The sequence below is a fragment of the Schistocerca cancellata genome, chromosome 4 (assembly GCF_023864275.1).
Source record: "Schistocerca cancellata isolate TAMUIC-IGC-003103 chromosome 4, iqSchCanc2.1, whole genome shotgun sequence".
Taxonomy (NCBI): domain Eukaryota; kingdom Metazoa; phylum Arthropoda; class Insecta; order Orthoptera; family Acrididae; genus Schistocerca; species Schistocerca cancellata.
Genome location: NC_064629.1, coordinates 654,116,287 through 654,136,742, shown reverse-complemented (window position 1 = coordinate 654,136,742; position 20,456 = coordinate 654,116,287). Strand labels below are relative to the sequence as shown.

Here is a 20,456-nt window from a genome sequence, read left to right as displayed (position 1 = left end):
GCATTATCCTGCTGAAATGTAGGATTTCGCAGGGATCGAATGAAGGGTAGAGCCACGGGTCGTAACACATCTGAAATGCAACGTCCACTGTTCAAAGTGCCGTCAATGCGAACAAGAGGTGACCGAGACGTGTAACCAATGGCACACCATACCATCACGCCGGGTGAAACGCCAGTATGGCGATGACGAATACACGCTTCCAATCTGCGTTCACCGCGATGTCGCCAAACACGGATGCGACCATCATGATGCTGTAAACAGAAGCTGGATTCATCCGAAAAAAAGACGTTTTGCCATTCGTGCACCCAGGTTCGTCGTTGAGTACACCATCGCATGCGCTGCTGTCGGTCATGCAGCGTCAAGGATAACCGCAGCCGTGGTCTCCGAGCTGATAGTCCATGCTGCTGCAAACGTCGTCGAACTGTTCGTGCAGATGATTGTTGTCTTGCAAACGTCCCCATCTGTTGACTCAGGGATCGAGACGTGGCTGCACGATCCGTTACAGCCATGCGGATAAGATGCCTGTAATCTCTATTGCTAGTGATAAGAGGCCATTGGGATCCAGCACGGCATTCCGTATTACCCTCCTCAACCCACCGATTCCATATTCTGCTAACAGTCATTGGATCTCGACCAACGCGAGCAGCAATGTCGCGATACGATAAACCGCAATCGCGATAGGCTACAATCCGACCTTTATCAAAGTTGGAAACGTGATGGTACGCATTTCTCCTCCTTACGCGAGGCATCACAACAACGTTTCACCAGGCAACGCCGGTCAATTGCTGTTTGTGTATGAGAAATCGGTTGGAAACTTTCTTCATGTCAGCACTTTGTAGGTGTCCCCACTGGCGCCAACCTTGTGTGAATGCTCTGAAAAGCTAATCCTTTGCATATCACAGCATCTTCTTCCTGTCGGTTAAATTTCGCGTCTGTAGCACGTCATCTTCGTAGTGTAGCAATTTTAATGGCCAGTAGTGTGTAAAAATGCCAAGTGTTTGATGTGAAATTCCCGCCAGGCTTAAAATTGGACATATATTCGATACCGCGGGAAACCTATCTCTGTCTGGCAACATTGGATTCAACTGGCAACAACAGTACCCGAACCGACGAACATGAGTTGCGGTGATTTACAAGTTTGCTAACACTGTCTCTCTCTCCTGCCCCACCAACACAGACCCAGAACACTGTCTAGCCCATGATGCGTCATTGCTGTCTCGGGTGCCAGTGAACTTGAAATTAATTTGTGTTATCGGTAACAGCGCAATATTATTGCTAGTAGCTAGTTTCGCAATGGAAAAAAATAAGTGGTATTCATATGATGAAGGCTGTAAATTGATAGTAATAGCATATGTAGGAGAACATGGAAACAGAGCAGCTGAGCGGCATTTCGGCTCTCCAACAACAGAAAAAACCATTCGGGATTGGGGGGCTAGTAAAGAAGAACTGAAAAAAATGAGGAAGACTAAATGTGCAAAAATACTGGCCTGGATCCAAAATGGCCAAAACTAGAAGATGACATATTGAAATGGATTCAAAGACACCGTCAAGGTGGCATTGAAATTAATGAAATTAGTTAATGATTAAAATACACTCTCGTAAGCTAGTGCTACAGTGGAGCTTAAAATAGTTTAAGGGTGGGATGCTACACGTTTATGAAGCATCATGGACTTAGCATGCAAACCAAAACCAAAACATCTCAGAAAATGCCACAAGAGTATGAAGAGAAAATATTATCTTCCCAGCATCGAAAGAAAACCGCCACGGAACTAAGCCAAATACGAGGTGCATTCAAGTTCTAAGGCCTCCGAGTGTTTTTCTAATTAACTACTCACCCGAAATCGATGAAACTCGCGTTACTTCTCGACGTAATCGCCCTGCAGACGTACACATTTTTCACAACGCTGACGCTATGATTCCATGGCAGCGGCGAAGGCTTCTTTAGGAGTCTGTTTTGACCACTGGAAAATCGCTGAGGCAATAGCAGCACGGCTGGTGAATGTGCGGCCACGGAGAGTGTATTTCATTGTTGGAAAAAGCCAAAAGTCACTAGGAGCCAGGTCAGGTGAGTAGGGAGCATGAGGAATCACTTCAAAGTTGTTATCACGAAGAAACTGTTGCGTAACGTTAGCTCGATGTGCGGGTGCATTGTCTTGGTGAAACAGCACACTCGCAGCCCTTCCCGGACGTTTTTGTTGCAGTGCAGGAAGGAATTTGTTCTTCAAAACATTTTCATAGGATGCACCTGTTACCGTAGTGCCCTTTGGAACGCAATGGGTAAGGATTACGCCCTCGCTGTCCCAGAACGTGGACACCATCATTTTTTCAGCACTGGCGGTTACCCGAAATTTTTTTGGTGGTGGTGAATCTGTGTGCTTCCATTGAGCTGACTGGCGCTTTGTTTCTGGATTGAAAAATGGCATCCACGTCTCATCCATTGTCACAACCGACGAAAAGAAAGTCCCATTCATGCTGTCGTTGCGCGTCAACATTGCTTGTCAACATGCCACACGGGCAGCCATGTGGTTGTCCGTCAGCATTCGTGGCACCCACCTGGACGACACTTTTTGCATTTTCAGGTCGTCATGCAGGATTGTGTGCACAGAACCCACAGAAATGCTAACTCTGGAGGCAATCTGTTCAACAGTCATTCAGCGATCCCCCAAAACAATTCTCTCCACTTTCTCGATCATGTCGTCAGACCGGCTTGTGCGAGCCCAAGGTTGTTTCGGTTTGATGTCACATGATGTTCTGCCTTCATTAAACTGTCGCACCCATGAACGCACTTTCGACACATCCATAACTCCATCACCACATGTCTCCTTCAACTGTTGATGAATTTCAATTGGTTTCACACCACGCAAATTCAGAAAACGAATGATTGCACGCTGTTCAAGTAAGGAAAACGTCGCCATTTTAAGTATTTAAAACAGTTCTCATTCTCGCTGCTGGTGGTAAAATTCCATCTGCTGTACGGTGCTGCCATCTCTGGGACGTATTGACAATGAACGCGGCCTCATTTTAAAACAATGCGCATGTTTCTATCTCTTTCCAGTCCGGAGAAAAAAAATCGGAGGCTTAGAACTTGCATGCACCTCGTAGCGAATATGGACGAAACTCCTCTGACATTTGATGTGCAGAGTAACAGAACTGTTGCCATGAAAGGTGCTGAGACTGTAACTATAAAAACAAATGGACACGAAAAAATGCACTACCTCGTTGTCCTTTCATGTTGTGCTGACGGTACTGAACTTAATCCAGTGGTTTTCAAGCACAAAACAGTCCCAAAACATTCTGAAGTAGGTCTACCGCCATTTGTTGTTCACATACATGGCAAGGGTTGGATGGACGAGGCTGGAATGAAATTATGGATTAACGGAGTGTGGGAGAGAAGGAAAGGTGCTATATTGAAGACGAGTTCTCTTCTTGTACTAGATCAGTTTCGTAGTCATTTGAAAAATTCTCAGAAGGAGAAATTGAGGCAGGGAAATACAGAGATTACTGTTATTCTGGGAGGACGTACTTTACAACTGCCACATCTTGATGTCTCAATAAATAATTTAAAGTGTATAAGAGAGAGGAATGGAACAAATGGGTGATGGATGAAACCCAACACGAATTCGCGCCGTAGGGAACTTTAAAACGACCTACAAGTGTGTCAGTGGATAAAACACTCACTCTAGGAGTGAGAGACAACATTATTTTTAAATCTTTCAAGAAGTGCGACGTATGTAACGCTCTCCATGATAATGAAGATCATCTTATAAATGAAGTGGACAACGATGACGACGCAGAGGAAGAAGAAGAGAAGGTTCAGATGACGATTATCAGGTTTTTTAAAGGTCTGTTCGATTTTATAAACAAAGATTTTTTTAGCATGTCTTTGCAATCCAATAGAAAAAATGGTAAAAATGTTATTTAAAAATAGGGTAAAAATTAAGGTGCGTGTCATTGTTCATAGCGTTTTACAGTCCGTAAAATACGGTAATCTTGTAACACAAAGCAATTTTAGTAGGTCTATACAAAGGTAATCATTCTATATACCACTTTAGGATGGTCATCGCTATTAATCTGAAAATATGATAGGCCTACGGTGAATTACATACCAGTTTGAAAAAACCCTTCCACTTCGAAAAATACGTCATATGTCCGCAATAACATGTAAGAAATGTGCAAAATGCATGCTAATTTCGCCAAATTATCAAAAAAACTTGAAAAAATGACTTGCGTTAATTGCCTGACATATCTTACCAGGCAGATATAATTGCTTCACAGGTTTCCATACAGTTTTACTAATTGTGTTTGTAGATATTACAGAACAAAACTTCAAGCTTTCGAATTATCAGCCTGTCGTTAGAAATCTCGAAGTTATTCCTAATCTCTCGTGGACTGCACTTGATTCCTCATTAACGTGGTACTGTATTCTCTACTTCATTACCTGTCGAGATTAGTAATTTATCATACGATGCGGGACTGGTCCTAAAATAATTTATTAATATTTCGGGGCCGTAATTCTGATTTTAGTCAATAAATTAACATTAAACAATTCGCTCCTCATTTTCAGTCATTTTCCTCTTTTTCTGTAGCTTATAAAATTGCGGCGCACACTTTCTTTTGCGTATCTTAAACGTGTAAAATTACATTACCAACGAACAATAATAGTGATTGTGTGTGGGTTGCTAAAGTATATTGAACATTTGACAAACTAGTATTGTCAATAAATATCAAACGTGTGCAAGCCCCTGAAGACACGTGCCGTTAACTGAACCTACATTCACAAGCCCTCTGGTTATACTGGACAGCGCCAAAACATTGCACACAAAGAAGCTACCGGTGCAAACAACCATATTCGAAGAGATCGAACTTACTGTCTGCGGCAAAGCTTGATTGGGATTAAAGTGACTCTGTCTCCAATTCCCAACAACTGATGTGTAATATTTGTTCAGGGAAATAATAAGAACAGTTTTGTTCTGAATTTTAATTCAATATTATAAATCATTGTAACAGAAATTTTCTTTTGATGGACGCAGGGGAACATATAATGCGCACAATACATCCCGGGACGCCACTTGGGCAGGAAATGAGGTGTTTATAAGAAGTAAAAACAATAGTGTCAATTCAGTATTTCAGGTTTGCTTTGAAGTATCAAGATATTTTTATAGATCTGGCATTTTTCAACTTAAATTACTGTTACCAGAAGCTCTCTTCACATTCAATGCAATTAAAGAATAATCACACGCCTGAGAGGTTATAAGAAGGTGGAAAGACAACTGAAATACCAACTAGACAACACACAGGTAATAAAACTATTAATTTGGTACAAAATAAACCAAGCAGGTGAAGCAGCAACCGCTTGAAACAAAAGTATTAAGTGGTACAAAGATACCGTGACTGGTAAAAAGTTAGGGCCTACCCTGATTGAATGCAGCTGAAAAAAACTGCAAATTACACTACCAGATCATTTGCTGAAAGTTCGCTGCATTCTGCAGTGGGATAATTAGGAACGAAGTGCAGTTTGGGATTGGACAAGAATGGAAAAGGAAGTCGACAGTGACGTCGCTAGAACAGTTATGTTAATGTGATTCTGGCAAACTACAGAACACAAAATCTACATGGCTGGATGGGGATTTTAACCTATTCTTCTGGATGTTCTGTTAATGTGATTCAGGCAAACTACAGAATCTGGATGGCTGGATAGGGATTTTAACCTATTCTTCTGGTATCACCTTTCTCGGTAACAGCTCGATATTACAGTCCATTGGGCATCAAGGTGGAGGAGCCAATGTTCACACATTACTTTAGAATATTCCCTTTCAGTTCTTTTTATCAGGAATGGTTGAAGTGCTGGCCAGGAATGCCATCAGTTCACTAATGGATGCTTGTGTGGTGTTGCTTGATCCATAAGCATCTGGTTCAAATTTGTTTTCTGAGAAATATTTTCATTATTAGTATTTAGCCAACAAGGGAAGACATTTTTGCAATCAAAGTTCTTATTACAAATCTGCGCCAATATAGTGGGTAAAATTCCAGTCCTCTGTAGTGTGGTAGGGTGACAGCATACGACATTATTAATGGTTAACCACTATTATTTTAACGTCCATGGTGTTATTTGAGAGGAGTAGACTATGTGGGAGCCTGTGTTTCCTTCCTATACTCAACTTCAACAGTGCAAACACCACTATGTTGTGCAAGTGTTTATCACAAGTGCATTGTACACAGTGCTCAGACCTTCAGATATAACTAAGACCAAAAGGTCAACATTTAGCAGTTATTGTATAGGGCAAATTGCTCCTTCATATATCCCTTCAAATCACATCACCTCATACTCCTAACATAATTCCTTAGGCATAGGTTCAGGTGTACAGGATACAAACAGAGCTAAAACCATGAGCAAGCTGGTGAAAGATTCTATCTCGATGGTAGATAACATGTAGATGTATGTTCAATTAGAGAAACCTGCAACATTCCATGTAATATGTGGGCAATCATTATTCTATTTGAATACAGCTCCAGAAATAGAATGGAAGAAGGCTACAACAGAACTAAGTTGTGCATATCCTATTCTTGCACAGTTACCACTGAGTACAGGTACTGGAGCATGTATGTATGTCAGGGTTATTGTGCAGTTCGGCCCCCAGTGGATCCCCCCGGGAACGTCTCATACCAGACAGGTGCAACCCCAAATGTTTATGTGGCAGAGTAAGGATGGTGTATGTGTACATAGAAATGGTGTTTGAGCAGCAGTCACTGACACAGTGTAACTGAGGTGGAGTAAGGGGGATCAGCCCACATCTACTGAGGTAGATGGAAAACTGCCTTAAAAACCATCCACAGGCTGGCCAGCAGACCGGACCTTGACACTAATCCTCTGGGCAGATTCGTGCCGGTGACCGGCACGCTTTCCCATTCAGCAGGGCATTAGACCACATGGCTAGCTGGGCGGGTTATTGGAGCATAATAGGTACATATACACGTATTTTCCACAGCCAGTTACTATGAGGATTCCACTGCAACTAAATGTTGATTTTTTCAGTGCAGTCTTACATATTTTTGATTAGTCCTGTTGGTATTTTAGCAGGCTGCATGTATTGTTTAAACATTAATTACAATTGTGTAATAAGAAACTACATTTTAGCTGTTGCCATTTTTAACCTTTTAATCTATTAGATATTACACAATTAATGTCTCATATTATCATTTAATTAATTAATTTATTTATATTATAAGATCTTGACATTTACCAGTTACCATTAAATTTGTTTGGTGTTAGTAAAATCTTTGTTTTGTGTTGTTATTTTTGTTGTTGTTGTTCTTGTTGTGGTTGTCTTCGGTCCAAAGACTGGTTTGATGCAGCTCTCTACGCTACTCCATCCTGTTCAAGCCTCTTGATCTCTTCATAACTACTGCAGCATGCATGTACTTGAACCTGCTTACTGCAACCAAGCCTTGGTGTCCTTTTTGCAGGTTTTACATACACACTTTCCTGTATTACAAAACTGATGATTCCTTAATGCTTCAGTTTGTGTCCTTTCAACCAATCCCTTCTATTAACCAACTTGTGCCATGAATTTCTTTTCTCTTCAGTTGGATTCAGTACCTCCTCATTATAATACTGCCTACACAGCTAATCTTCAGCATTCTTCTGTAGCACCACATTCCAAAAGCTTCACTAGAAAATGGATTTGTAACTCAAAACCTAGAATGTGAAAAATAAATCAGTTGTAAAATGTAGGCAAAATGTGTGTTTTATTATCTAATCAAATACATCAGTTTAATATGACCAGCGTCATTTCATTATTAACATTTTTAAGGTAGATGTTCCCGTTTGTATGTTTTATGATGTGTTCATCAAACTGTATCTGTCAAAGGACAATAAAAAGTTCGTCTTGGTGTAGCACTCAAATTATTTATTTATTTACTCTAGACTTACTCTAAATCATAAAATATTTCTGATCTGGTGCCAAGTTTTCATGTTATGATTCTCAGGCAAATAGATGGCATTGCCCCAACTTTTTCCAAGAAACCTGCAATACGACAAGAAGAAGATGGGAAGCGGCTTCTGTTTGAATGTCGAATTCAAGCTGATCCCCGACCAACAGTAACATGGTCTCACAGTGGTACTGTTGTGAAAGAATCACCGCGACACAGGGTTAGTATGTTAACATTTTGTTATAGTTATTTTGTTATATAGTTCTAATCTATTTAATAACCAAATAAATAGATAAAGTCAATATAAAAATAAAGTGATTTGAAATCCCATGATTTAAGACAGTTTATGATATATAGACTGGTGAAACAGTCACACTTTTCAATATCTTTCCTCATTCTGCACACTCATTCCAGGTGTGTACTGCCCACTAAGAGGTGACTGTGGTTTTCCATAAAATCTGAAAATTATACCTGTATTGTGTATTTCACAGTAGTTTGTTTAATATGTGTACAGATAATGAGAAAATGACAACTTTTGTGAAGTGTGAGGAAAATACAGTATCATTTTCAGTTCATTTCATTTATTCATTTATAGACAATTCACTTTGTGTGAATGTCAGGCAATATGTGTACAGTGCATACATGTTTCATAAAATACAAAAGCAGAAACAATTACATATTTCTATATGCAGAGATAATATGCAGAATGTATTAAATGCACAAAAGAAAAAAACCATCCTCACTGCACTACATCATACACGGAACATAACATACATCATTAGAATTTTGTTTGCATGTAACAGAAAGAGTCTTGAATACACTATATGATAAAAGTACTTCAGCAGCAGTAGTCTTCTTACACAAAAACAAATTCTATGCTATTTGGTAATATATAGCCATCATACTATTTTCCTCAATACTCTTTAACACTGCCAAATAAAACTTTTCAGTTTATTTGTGAACTCCTGCACTTCCTTTATGATCTGAATCCACTGAGGCAGTTTGTTGAACAGAATTCAATCAGCATTTACTTGCTCCTTATCTATTTGTCGTATTTGTTTGTTGTCAGTGTGGTAATAATTTTTTGTGCTTGTATTACAGCAATGCACATTCCTATTTAATAATGCATTGCAGTTTACATTCACAAACATAATTGGTTCATATGTATATAAAGAAGATCCTGTCTGTCAAAATGATAAGCACATCATCCAAATCAGAATATACACAACAAGTGTGGCAAGATAAACACTTCCAGTAATCTTACCCTCATAGACTGTAGTGAACGTTTCACTAATTATAAATATTTTACAGCTTTATGTAGCCAATTTTTCTGTGTATGGTTGCCATCTCATATATTGGCCAACAGTAACACCTAAGAATAAGAACAATAAGAAGTTGTCTAGCCATTGGTTGATTTTGACAACTGGTGCTGGTGTTTAGATGTCAAGTGGATGTACATTGTCTTATAGCATTTAGAAACAGGTTATTCCCATTGAAATATTCATAATTTCTTTATTTAAATGACATTTTTGCAGCTAGTTATTCCACAGTGCTACCACTCATTACAGTAGACATGTCATCAGCATACATAATTATCTTGTGTTCCACTGACAGTGGCATGTCACTCATTTATGAAACGAACAGTAATGGGCTCAGCACCAACCTCTGCAGTATGCTATACTTAATTTCTTAGAAGTCAGAGAAAATGACTGTTATCAGTTTTATATTCTATTGCAACACAATACAGCCTCTTTGAAAAAATTATTTTATTATAACAGATAATTTCCTCATCATTCCATAGTTCTAAAGTTTCTCTAACATAATATTGTGGGATAAAGAGTCAAAACCCATAGAAAGACAGAGTAAGAGTCTGCAGAAACTTTTGTTTTGTTTAGTGTCTTAATACAACATTTTAAAAAATTCCCTATTGTGTTGTAGTGGACTTGCACCTTCGAAATCCATGCTGCCCCTTTTGCAAATCTTGTTTCTGTCAATGAAATGTCTTATTCTATCTTTTATGACTATCTCCATGACTCTGGATAAAACAATTTAATAGTGATGGATCTGTAGTTTATACGATCCTCTTTATTACTGCCCTTGTATATATGTGTAGTGTAGGAATCTGACATTGTAAAAATTTGAGAGCTTGTAGAGAATGAAATTTTGAATGTTTTCATTAAAGGAACTTATAACTGGAAATGTGAATTACAGTTTTTACAGAACTATGCACATTCTACACATTTGCTAGGCTAAATGAAACACCAAAATACTATAGTTTGGAAAATGTTTATTGGAAGTAAAGTTTGGAAAATGTTTATTGAAAAGTAGAATACAATCAAATACTATAAACTGAATTTGTGTCTTCACTGCCTCACTGTGATGACCATCAACTTCATTACATAATGTGCAATCCCAAACCACATTTTATCTGATTCTCTGTAAGATTCTGCCCTCCCCATTGATAGTATCAAATGCTGTGAAAATGTACTCAGTTAGCTCAGAAACTGTTCCTGTTGGTGTTGAGTACAGAAAGGACTTTACATAACCCCAGACTGAAAAGTGAAGAGGGGTGAGGTCAGGGAAGTGCACAGACCAAGAGACTGGGCATCCCTTTTCAGTTAGTCTCTGCCTGAAGTTGTCTATGAGATATGTCCTATCCTGATGATCGATGAACACTGGAGCACCATCATTCTGAAACCATAAACTAGTGGACAGCTTCAAGGGAATGTGCTCCAGAAGTTCACGCAATGCATTGTCCAGAAAGTTCATGTACTGTGCACCATCTTGTAAAATGTGTGGCCTAATATGGTGATCTTCCATTAATTCCAGTTCAAATGTTCACTGAGAACCTCACCTGGTAACTTATCATACAGCAAGAGTGTGGATTTTCAACAGCCCTGTGATGGCTGTAGAACATTTATTTTACATTACTAACTGTAGATTCCTTATATCAAAATGTTTGAAATTTCATCATCTACAGTCTCCCAAATTTTGAAAAAATTGTTCTGTTATACCCTGTATATGAACCATCTTACTTGTTTTTAAACATGCTGGGGATATTCCTTCTTCCATTGACAGCTTTATTAATATAGTATGTGACTTTATCACACATGGGGGACTGTCTTTAATTGTCTTGGTACATATTCCATACAACCCCTTTTTTCGACTAAGTGTATTTTTTTTACTCCTGTTTCACTTGTTGGAATAAGCTGTAAGTTACTGCTGAGGTGATCTTTCTAGGCTCTCCTTTTGTAGGATTTTGCTTTTTGAGTTTCTCAAATACTGAAACATAGTGTAAATTAAAAATATTGTGGACTTCATGCAGGTCTTCACATTTTTCCCTTCCTTTTCTATTGCTGTGTTTTCAGTTGCTTAGCAAGTTGAACTTTTTCCTTCAGCATTTATACATGACCAACAAGTCCTAGTAATATTTTGATCTATCTGTTTTCTTTTAAGGTATTTATATTTAGCTTCCCATATTTGTCTCTAATATGCTTTCTTTGTGTTCTTGCAAGTCAGAAAACTAACCTCTGGGTTACTTGTGTGATACTACTGCTCCTTCATTGATTTTAGTTCTTCTTTGACCATCAGAACGTGGTCCACTTCTTGTCTTGTCTTGTCATTATTTATTTTTCTGAGATGCTCTGAATTCTATATAATAATTCAGAGCAGAAAAAATTCCATTGCAACTATACTCTCAGTCCTGGATACATATTCCTATGGTTTTGATTCTAGTAGCCCATCCAGTACATTTGAATCTGACAGTTTCATTGACGAAGTTCTGCAACTACCATACGCTAACTTGTCTCATTTTCCAATGTTTCAGTTTCTTTTCCATAATGGCCAGAATGGCTTTATTTATGATTTGCACTCTGAGTCTACACCAAATTGTATTTTAGATCATCTGACCTATTTGGGTGTGTGTTTCATCTGTGGCTCTAGAGTAGTTTAATTCTAGTTTAAGATTAACTGTTCAGGTCACAAAAGCTCCTTTTATAAAACTTTCCGTTAAAATATTAATATTTGTATCTCCCTCCACAACTATACAAGTGAAATCCTGTACTACTTTGTTCAAAATGGCTCCCAATTCCTCAAGAATACTATGTGTGTCATTGTTAGAAGATTTGCATAGTACTATTACTAAGTATTTCCCCCTTGAACCTTTACCTGTCCTGCAGCTGCCTCAGAAAAAAAATGCAGATCATTTTGTAATGGGCCATGGAAAGCTATCCCTTATCCCAATGATTACATATATCTCCACCATCCTTGTGCCAATACTTAATGGAATGTGATGTTCACTCATAGCCTACTATAACTTTTATTTAATTTTTTAAATAATGTGTCCTGTCATAATGAATATGTCTGGCAAATCAGTAGGTAACAATATTTCTGTATCTTTTGATTCTGATGCAAAATCCTTAGATTACAACTGCAAGTCTCAGTATTGCTGTTTACTATGTTACTTTTTCCTTTACCTCTGGGCACCCATGTGGTTTCTATTGGCAGTCCCCATTATGGCCTTGTTGGTAATGCTGGTGTGCCTGGTAGCAATACATTTCCCTCTCCACAGCTTGTCTGTGTTTGAGGTTTCAGAAGATCAGGCAGTTGTATCCAAGCATCCATTTCCTTCAGATAGTGTCTTTCCAGGTGATGGTATTCAACCATTTACATGTTGCTTATTACTTCTAATATCTCTCCTGACATTTCCAAGTTGTCATAGGTATTTTTATGGAGAGCATACCTTGTAAAATGAACTTTCACATCATTACTTGCTTCAGAATATGTCACATGTCTAAATGTACTAAAGATTTATTGAAATTTCCTGCTTTCTGCAAATATTTCCTGGTTTGGTCAGAATTTCCCCATCAGTTCATATCCGTGTTGAATGTTGTTGTTTCCATTGTTGTTGCTGTGGTGTTCAGTTCAAAGACTTGTTTGGTGCAGCTCTCTATGCTAGTCCATCCTGTGCAAGCCTATTCATCCCTACACAAGCACTAGAACATACATAAATGTGAATCTGCTTACTGTATTCAAGTTTTAGTCTCCCTCTGCAGTTTTTGCTCACCTCACTTCCTTCCATTACTAAACTGACAGTTCCTTGATGCCTCAGATTATTTCCTATAAACCAGTCCCTTCTTTGAGTCAAATTATGCCATAAATTTATTTTTTCCCCAATTTGATTTGGTATGTTCATAATCTTCAGCATTCTTCTATAGCACCATATATCAAAAGCTTCTGTTATCTTCTTGTCTGGACTGCTTATTGTCCACATACCATTTCCATATGAAGCTACACTCCAGGCAAATATCTTCAGTAAAGACTTCCCAACCCTTTAATCTATATATGGTATTAACAAATTTCTCTTCTTCAGAAACATTTTTCTTGTCATTGCTGGGCTACATTTTATGTCCTCTGTACTTCGGCCATCATCAGTTTTTTCAGTGCCAAAATAGCAAAATTCATCTACTGCTTTAGCGTCCCATTTCTTAATCTATTTCTCACAGCATTGCCGGATGTAATTGAACTGCAATCCGTTACCATCTTTTTGCTTTTGTTGATTATCATCTTATATCCTACTTTCAAGACACTGTCCATTCCATTCAACTGATCTTCCAAGTCCTTTGCTGTGTATGACAGAATTAAAGTGTAATCAGTAAACTCAAAGCTTTTGATTTTTTTCTCCCTGAACTTTAATTCCTTCTCCAAATTTTTCTTTGGTTTCCTTTAATGTTTGTTTAATGTACAGTTTGAATACCATCATCCTCTCTCAAAAAGAGTGTACTCCAGTCAACATTATCAAAAGCTCATTCTAAATCTACAAATGCTATAAAGATAGGTTTGCCTTTTTTCAATATATTTTGTAAGATAAATCACAGGATCAGTATTGCCGTAAGTGTTTCTACATTTCTCTGGAACTCAAACTCCTCTTCTTCTATTTCTTCTATAAATAATTCATGTCAGTATTTTGCAACCGTGATGTATTAAACTGATGGTTCAGTAGTATTCACACCTGTCAGCACTTGTCTGCTTTGTAACTGGAATTGTTACATTCTTCGTGAAATCCGAGAGTATTTTGCCTGTTTTGTACATCTTACACACCAGGTAGAATAATTTTGTCATGGCTGGCTATCCTGAGGATCTCAACAATTCTGCGAGAATGTCGTCTATCCAGGGGCCTTGTTTCCACTTAGGTCTTTCAGTATCATCAGTATCTTGCTCTATCAAATTCTTCTTGCAGTATCATATCTCCCATCTCATCTTCACCTACTTCCTCTTCTCTTTCTGTAACATTCTCCTTAAGTTTTTACCCTTATTTGTGCCCTTTGTATATTCTTCCAGTCTTCAGCCTTCCGGTCTTTGCTTATTACTGGTTTACCATCTGAGATCTTGATATTCATAGAGATGGTTTTCTTTTCTCCAAAAGTTTCTTTAATGTTCCTATAGGTAGCATCAATTTTTCCCCTAGTTATGCATGCGTCTATAGGCTTGCATTTACCCTCTAGCCATTCCTGCTTAACCATGCTGTACTTTGTCTCATTTTTTGGACATCTTTATACCCTTATGTCTGTTTCATTTGCTCATTTTTACGTATTTATATTTTCACCTTTCATCAATTAAATACAATATCTTCTTTGTTTTTCCATGTTATGTGATGCTCTACAGCCTTGCTTATTTTATCTCTCAAAGTTACGTATTCATTTTCTATTGTATTCCTTTTCTCCAGTTCAGTCTAGCATTGCATGATGCTCCCGCTGAAGCTCTCAACAGCCTCTCGGTCCTTCAGTTTGTCCAGGTTCCATCTCCTTAATTTCCAACTCTTCTGCAGCTTATTCGGTTTTAGTTTGCAGTTGAATACTAATGACAAAATATTTGCATACTTTTTCTCTTTCTGTCTCGTTTTAAAACTCATGTGATAATGTGACCTTCATTTCTCTAGATGTTATTTATTCCACCAGTTATCTCACAATAGCTCTCATTTTTGTTTCCACCACTTCACTGAGGGGTGCTCCTGTTTTTACTAAAACTGTGGTTTTGCACTGGGTCTGCATATATTTCTGAATCTTTTCAGTGGTTACATGACACACTCCTTGAAATTAGCTTTGTGTTTCAATAAAACTATTGCTTACAGATTACATATCCCAAACCCACATTCACAGTTTGGTTTTACAGCAACAAAATTCTTGATGTAAGTTTTGTGAATTAATTTCCATGTCACTGCATGCAATCTGACCATTTTCTTGATTTTCAAACTGCACTCTATCCACTTTTAACTGATGCAGCTGGTATCTGCACAGGTGTTGCCAATGTACCTACTTGCTCAGCTATCTCAAGTCAAGAAATCAGTCTGAGATATTTTCTTTAAACCTTTTATGTAAATGTTTTGGTCATAATACTAAAAATTCTAGCTCATTTGAACTTATACAAACATTTGAATTAAGTGATACTGTGGTGGGGCGGTTTCGTCTCTTGATTGCTAGCACTGAGTAAAGCATCCTGCAAAATTAATGTCCACCTACCTCAGTATAGCATTCGTTCACCATCTGTTGCTCTGCATTCGTAGGCATGTTAAAAGCAGCATTGAAGAAAACCATCGTCCATACTTACGATTACATAGTCGCCATAACTCAGGTAACAAAAAAGAACCTGCAAACCTCTAGTAATAACGGGCATAAGGGGATGCTTCCTTCCTGCATTGAAAATGTCCGCTTATCGATACTAATGTTCTTTTTAATTGTCTTTTAACTATGGTGTCAACAAGCCCACATTTACGTTGATAACACATCCACTACTAGTTCATGCAGCTTATGTCGCACGCAAGACAGCCAGAAATGTGTTAAGTCCAACCCAAAATATTACGAGATTAATACAGTCAATACTCTGCTACGAAGTGAGTTTCACACTCAGTCATTTTTAGTGGATTCTTCAAATGAAGATGCTCGCCAAAATGTTCTGTAAATGCATACTGAACACACCACGCAGAATTATTTACAAAGGCCAATAGTTTCAAATGCAGTTTTTCTCTACAACAAACACTCCAAAATCTCCCAAACTTCACAGAATTATCTGTAGCTGCATCTGCTTGCACAGCGATACAAACCGAACATGATATAACAGTCTTTTCTTCATTTTACAAATAATTTTTGTGGACACGTCTAACGTGACCTTCTCGTCCGGCAGCTAGTCCACGACTGCTTCAGTCCCATTGCTTTCAGGACATATAACTCATCCCAATGTGCAGGAAAGACTTTACTCTCATTGGTTGATGAAAACGAACAGCCAATCAGATTAATCTTTCATGATCATGTTCGAGCTCAATCTGCTTTACTCCAGTCAACATTCGCAGATGCATCTACGTCATTTCATGCTGCAAATATTTATAAAATATTCTACTGAACCAAACGAAATGAAAACTAAGAGAAAAATATACTTGAAATATTCTTTAGAACTGATTATCCTCTTACTACCTTTCTGGTTGCCTTATTACAAAAGCAAACACTCGTAGACATATGTCATCCGCCAGTTAGGGGGATTCACAGTTTTTCATGACATCTTGGTGGCGTAACCCTTGCTAGCTACGTAAGGTATAATACAATATAGAATTGAAATTTGACATATGTCCCACATACACACTCACATTCACTCTCATTTACTCTCACCCTAACACAAAATATAAATATTATCTTTTAAACAGTTATTTCCATTACGAATGAAAAATTATCAAAAGTTTAGAATTGAAAATCTTTATAAAATAAATCAGCACACTAAGAGTGCTATTACTGTTTTCAAATAACTAAAGAAATATAAACTGTTATTATTACTGTCTGAATTTATTTTCTTAAGTGTTGGTTAAGTCCTTTTTAATAGGATTTTTATATTTCTGAAACTATTATATGTAGCGGTATCAAATTTCGATGCAAAGCTCGTCTGAATAACAAAAGGTCATGTACCAAATTTGAAATAAAACAGCTAATATTTAACATAGTTTCTTAGGTGAGGTGAATAAGTGATTTTTTGTATGTGCCACAGTGAGCATTCTCATGGTCCGCTTTAGTGACAGGTGGGGCTATGACACATACAGCATGTCACATGCCGGCCACCACTGAACACTACTGTACTACAGGCTCCCAAAACAGCTTGCCATAACGTAACAAAGTTACTGCAAAAATCTGCAATCGTGTAATAGCTGTGACGCTACAATTCTTCATTGGTTTTTGAAGTTTTTGTAACTTTTAAATAACAGACCCTTTCATATTGAATGAGCTTCAAATTTTTTAATCGTTTTTGTTTATGTGATGGTTTTATTTCAGATATTTTATGAACTTACTTTTCTTTGCAAGATACTGAAAATATTTTGCGTAATTTAGTGTCTTTAATATTGTTGCTTCTTGGGAAAGTGGGTAAATGCCAGATTATAGATCCAAAGATTTGATGTTCAATCTTCAGTTGTCTCCAAGATTGTTGCTCCACTTATCGCTTCTTCCACCTCTAGCAATTTTTCATATTTGTCAAAAAATCAAAATTGCATGGTAGTTTAGAGTCCAAATTAAACTGTACGTCCTCCTATATTGGCTGGATAAGCCAGTTCCAAGGCAAGGATGTACCACCTCCAATAGGACCATGCCTTATGAAGTTCCAGTTAATGGGTATCAAATGTTGGAGTTCGCTGTAGACCAGTTACTTTGAGATGTCATGATTGTATTGATTGCTCTACTAGAATGACAATTGAAAGGAAAATGGGGACACATAATGAGACTCTCTTATGGTATTACAGGTAACAAAGGCAGAGGAGAAAATTACTTTAAAATGAAACTGGATCTGTGCTCTTCTCCCGTGCCTGGGTTCCCGGGTTCGATTCCCGGTGGGGTCAGGGATTTTCTCTGCCTCGTGATGACTGGGTGTTGTGTGATGTCCTTAGGTTAGTTAGGTTTAAGTAGTTCTAAGTTCTAGGGGACTGAAGACCATAGCTGTTAAGTCCCATAGTGCTCACAGCCATTTGAACCATCTGTGCTCTTCAGATTGCATTAGGTATCATGAAATGTGAATGGGATAGGTCAATTAGGAATGGTGATGAGCTAGCATATTATGGTACTTGGAAGGAAAGTAACAAGTGAAGACTATTGGTGATACCATTTTGGAAATTTATAGTATATCCCATTAATAAGTTTGTCAGATTTATTACCTGAGTCAAGGCAGAAAGAGCTAATACAAAAAATGAGGCATAGTAGATTGCAATTTAGTTAGTGGCTTTTGTTCATAAACCTTATGGTCGATGTACCCTGAAATCAGAATAGATGGTGCTCAGTTTTCCCATGACAGCTACTTAGCAGTTGAAATCTGTCACTTGCATTTATTTCCGTTGACAGCTTGTGAACTAAATATGAGATGAGTCAATGGTAGTTTAGTAAAGTTGTCCAGAATGTTCCTAAATATGTGTAATGAACATCAGGGGATGATTTGCTGGATCAAAAAAAGACAAAAATTCCTATGCCTGTACACCCTACAACACATTGGTACTAAATGAGAGAAGGAAGATTAGATTTTAATGAATCTGTGGTGATGAGATCAAAAGAGTTTGGGCATGTGCTCGAAATGGGCAGGAAGGAAATCAGCTGTGCCTTTATGAAAAATGCCTTGTGGCATTCACCTTAATCAATTAGACATGAAGAATGTAAATTTCAATGGCAGTTGAAGATCTGAACCCTGCTCCTGCATCATGTGGAGTCAGCGTCATAACCATGGCACCATTTTGCACATTGTTTCTGAGCTACATGCCGCAACATTACAGGAAGTACAGTACCATCATCACAGATCATGTACAAAGTGTCTGCAGTGAGCAGAAATGCATGACTTGTGTAACTGAATTGAGAAACACAACCAGGATTGCTAATCTGTTATCAGCTGACACTTTGTATTTTCCACCATTGATTCCACTGGTCTGGTTGTAGGTATTAACAGAGGCACATCTCTGATAGCTAATATTATCTCTGACCTGTTGTTAAATGTTGAAAACAAGGACTGACAAGCTGCCACAAAGCACTCCTTAACAACTGTGCCATCATAAAATTGCTTTGCATGTTTCATCACTACTTCTGACACACAAAATGATGCTACAATTGATGCTTTTTTTCGGTAGGTTTTGCAAAAATTGACTGTTGTGATTGTAATTGGCTGTTAAGATTAGAAAGTGTCTTCCTCCTCAACTCACTACCAAGAGCTGCTTCCAATTTGAAGTCTTTACAAACTGTTCTAAAATGGCATTCATTGTTTCTCTTTTTAGATAAGGCTAAACTAGCGTTAGATGTCAAACATAAACAACTGTCTTTGTGCACTGCAACAATACACTGTTCTTCCCACTTACCATGGAAGTGGCATGTTTTTCTGTGTTTAGGTGCACTCATTTTTCGCAAATACGGTACTAAGTGAGAACAAAAACTTGTCACATGCATTGTTGCTGAGATGTGCTGTTGTGGTGTGTATTGTTGCACTATTTTGATTGCGATTGCTTAAAAAATGAGTGATAAGGCAGTTATTTGACATGTCAGCACAAACAGCAACTGAGTTTTGATAACACAAAGTATTTAACTGATCACTACCTCTGTGATGCACACTGTTGTTTTGTGGAATCTTGAAAACAGAGGTTTATGCTACATACTAGAGGTGGAGCTTTTTGCCACCCGTACCGAATACCACACCTCCTCACACAACAAACCCTCAATGCTCTCCCTGCTCACTGCATCTGTCAGTCACAACCTGGCAACTTACAATTTGACAGTTCGCAAGTAGGAACCTCACCATGAAAGAGGAAAGACTGTTGCTTGGCGCAGGCATTAAAGGTGGTGAAATGGAAATGGGAATGAAAGGAGCGAAGATAGTGTTGTGTGATTTACCGCCTACAGTTACTGCGCGGAACATTAATTGTCACCAAACAGATATTTCACAAAAACAGCTCATTTCAAGAGATTTTGGAAAAAGGTTTTGAGAGATCAATGATAAAGCTATGGCGATCAACCAGTTGATCATGATCGACGTGTTGAGCATCCCTGCAATAGACCAATTAATATACCATACCAATATGAGTTTATTATTTTTAAAACTGACTGACACAGAGGTGTTGGGCTTTTTTTATGATCAGTAGAATTGCTATAGTGCGGTAACATTAAGAAGACAATTCACACAGATATCTTTGCAGCAAGAAAAATAAATTAAAATTTCATCTTGTGGTTTGTTTTACAGCTGTCTGTTGAAAAGGATGGTCATTCCTACTTTGCAACACTTGAAATTAAAAATGTCACTGTTGAGGATGCTGGCAAATACAAAGTGACAGCTAAAAATGAATTAGGAGAGAGTAACGCAACAATAAGCCTGAATTTTGACAGTAAGTATTTTTTGCTTTTATACTTTGTCCGTGGAGAAAGATGGTTTCTACGTAGAACGCAATGTACAAATGATGCTTATTATGTGACATGTCATTTGACAATTATTTTTTAAAAAAATGTTTTGAATAATTGTGTTATATTATCAGACTG

At 37.9% G+C, this 20,456-nt stretch overlaps 1 protein-coding gene across 33 annotated transcripts in view; it reads left to right on the top strand.

The window, feature by feature from the left end:
• LOC126183349 (twitchin) overlaps window positions 1–20,456 on the top strand; it is a 521,808-nt gene that overhangs the window by 77,024 nt on the left and 424,328 nt on the right. For all 33 annotated transcript variants that reach the window (XM_049925263.1, XM_049925234.1, XM_049925262.1 and 30 more), the window contains exons 4-5: window positions 7,987–8,149; window positions 20,164–20,305. In XM_049925263.1, the coding sequence (XP_049781220.1) occupies window positions 7,987–8,149; window positions 20,164–20,305 (305 nt within the window). The remainder of the gene's footprint in view (window positions 1–7,986; window positions 8,150–20,163; window positions 20,306–20,456) is intronic.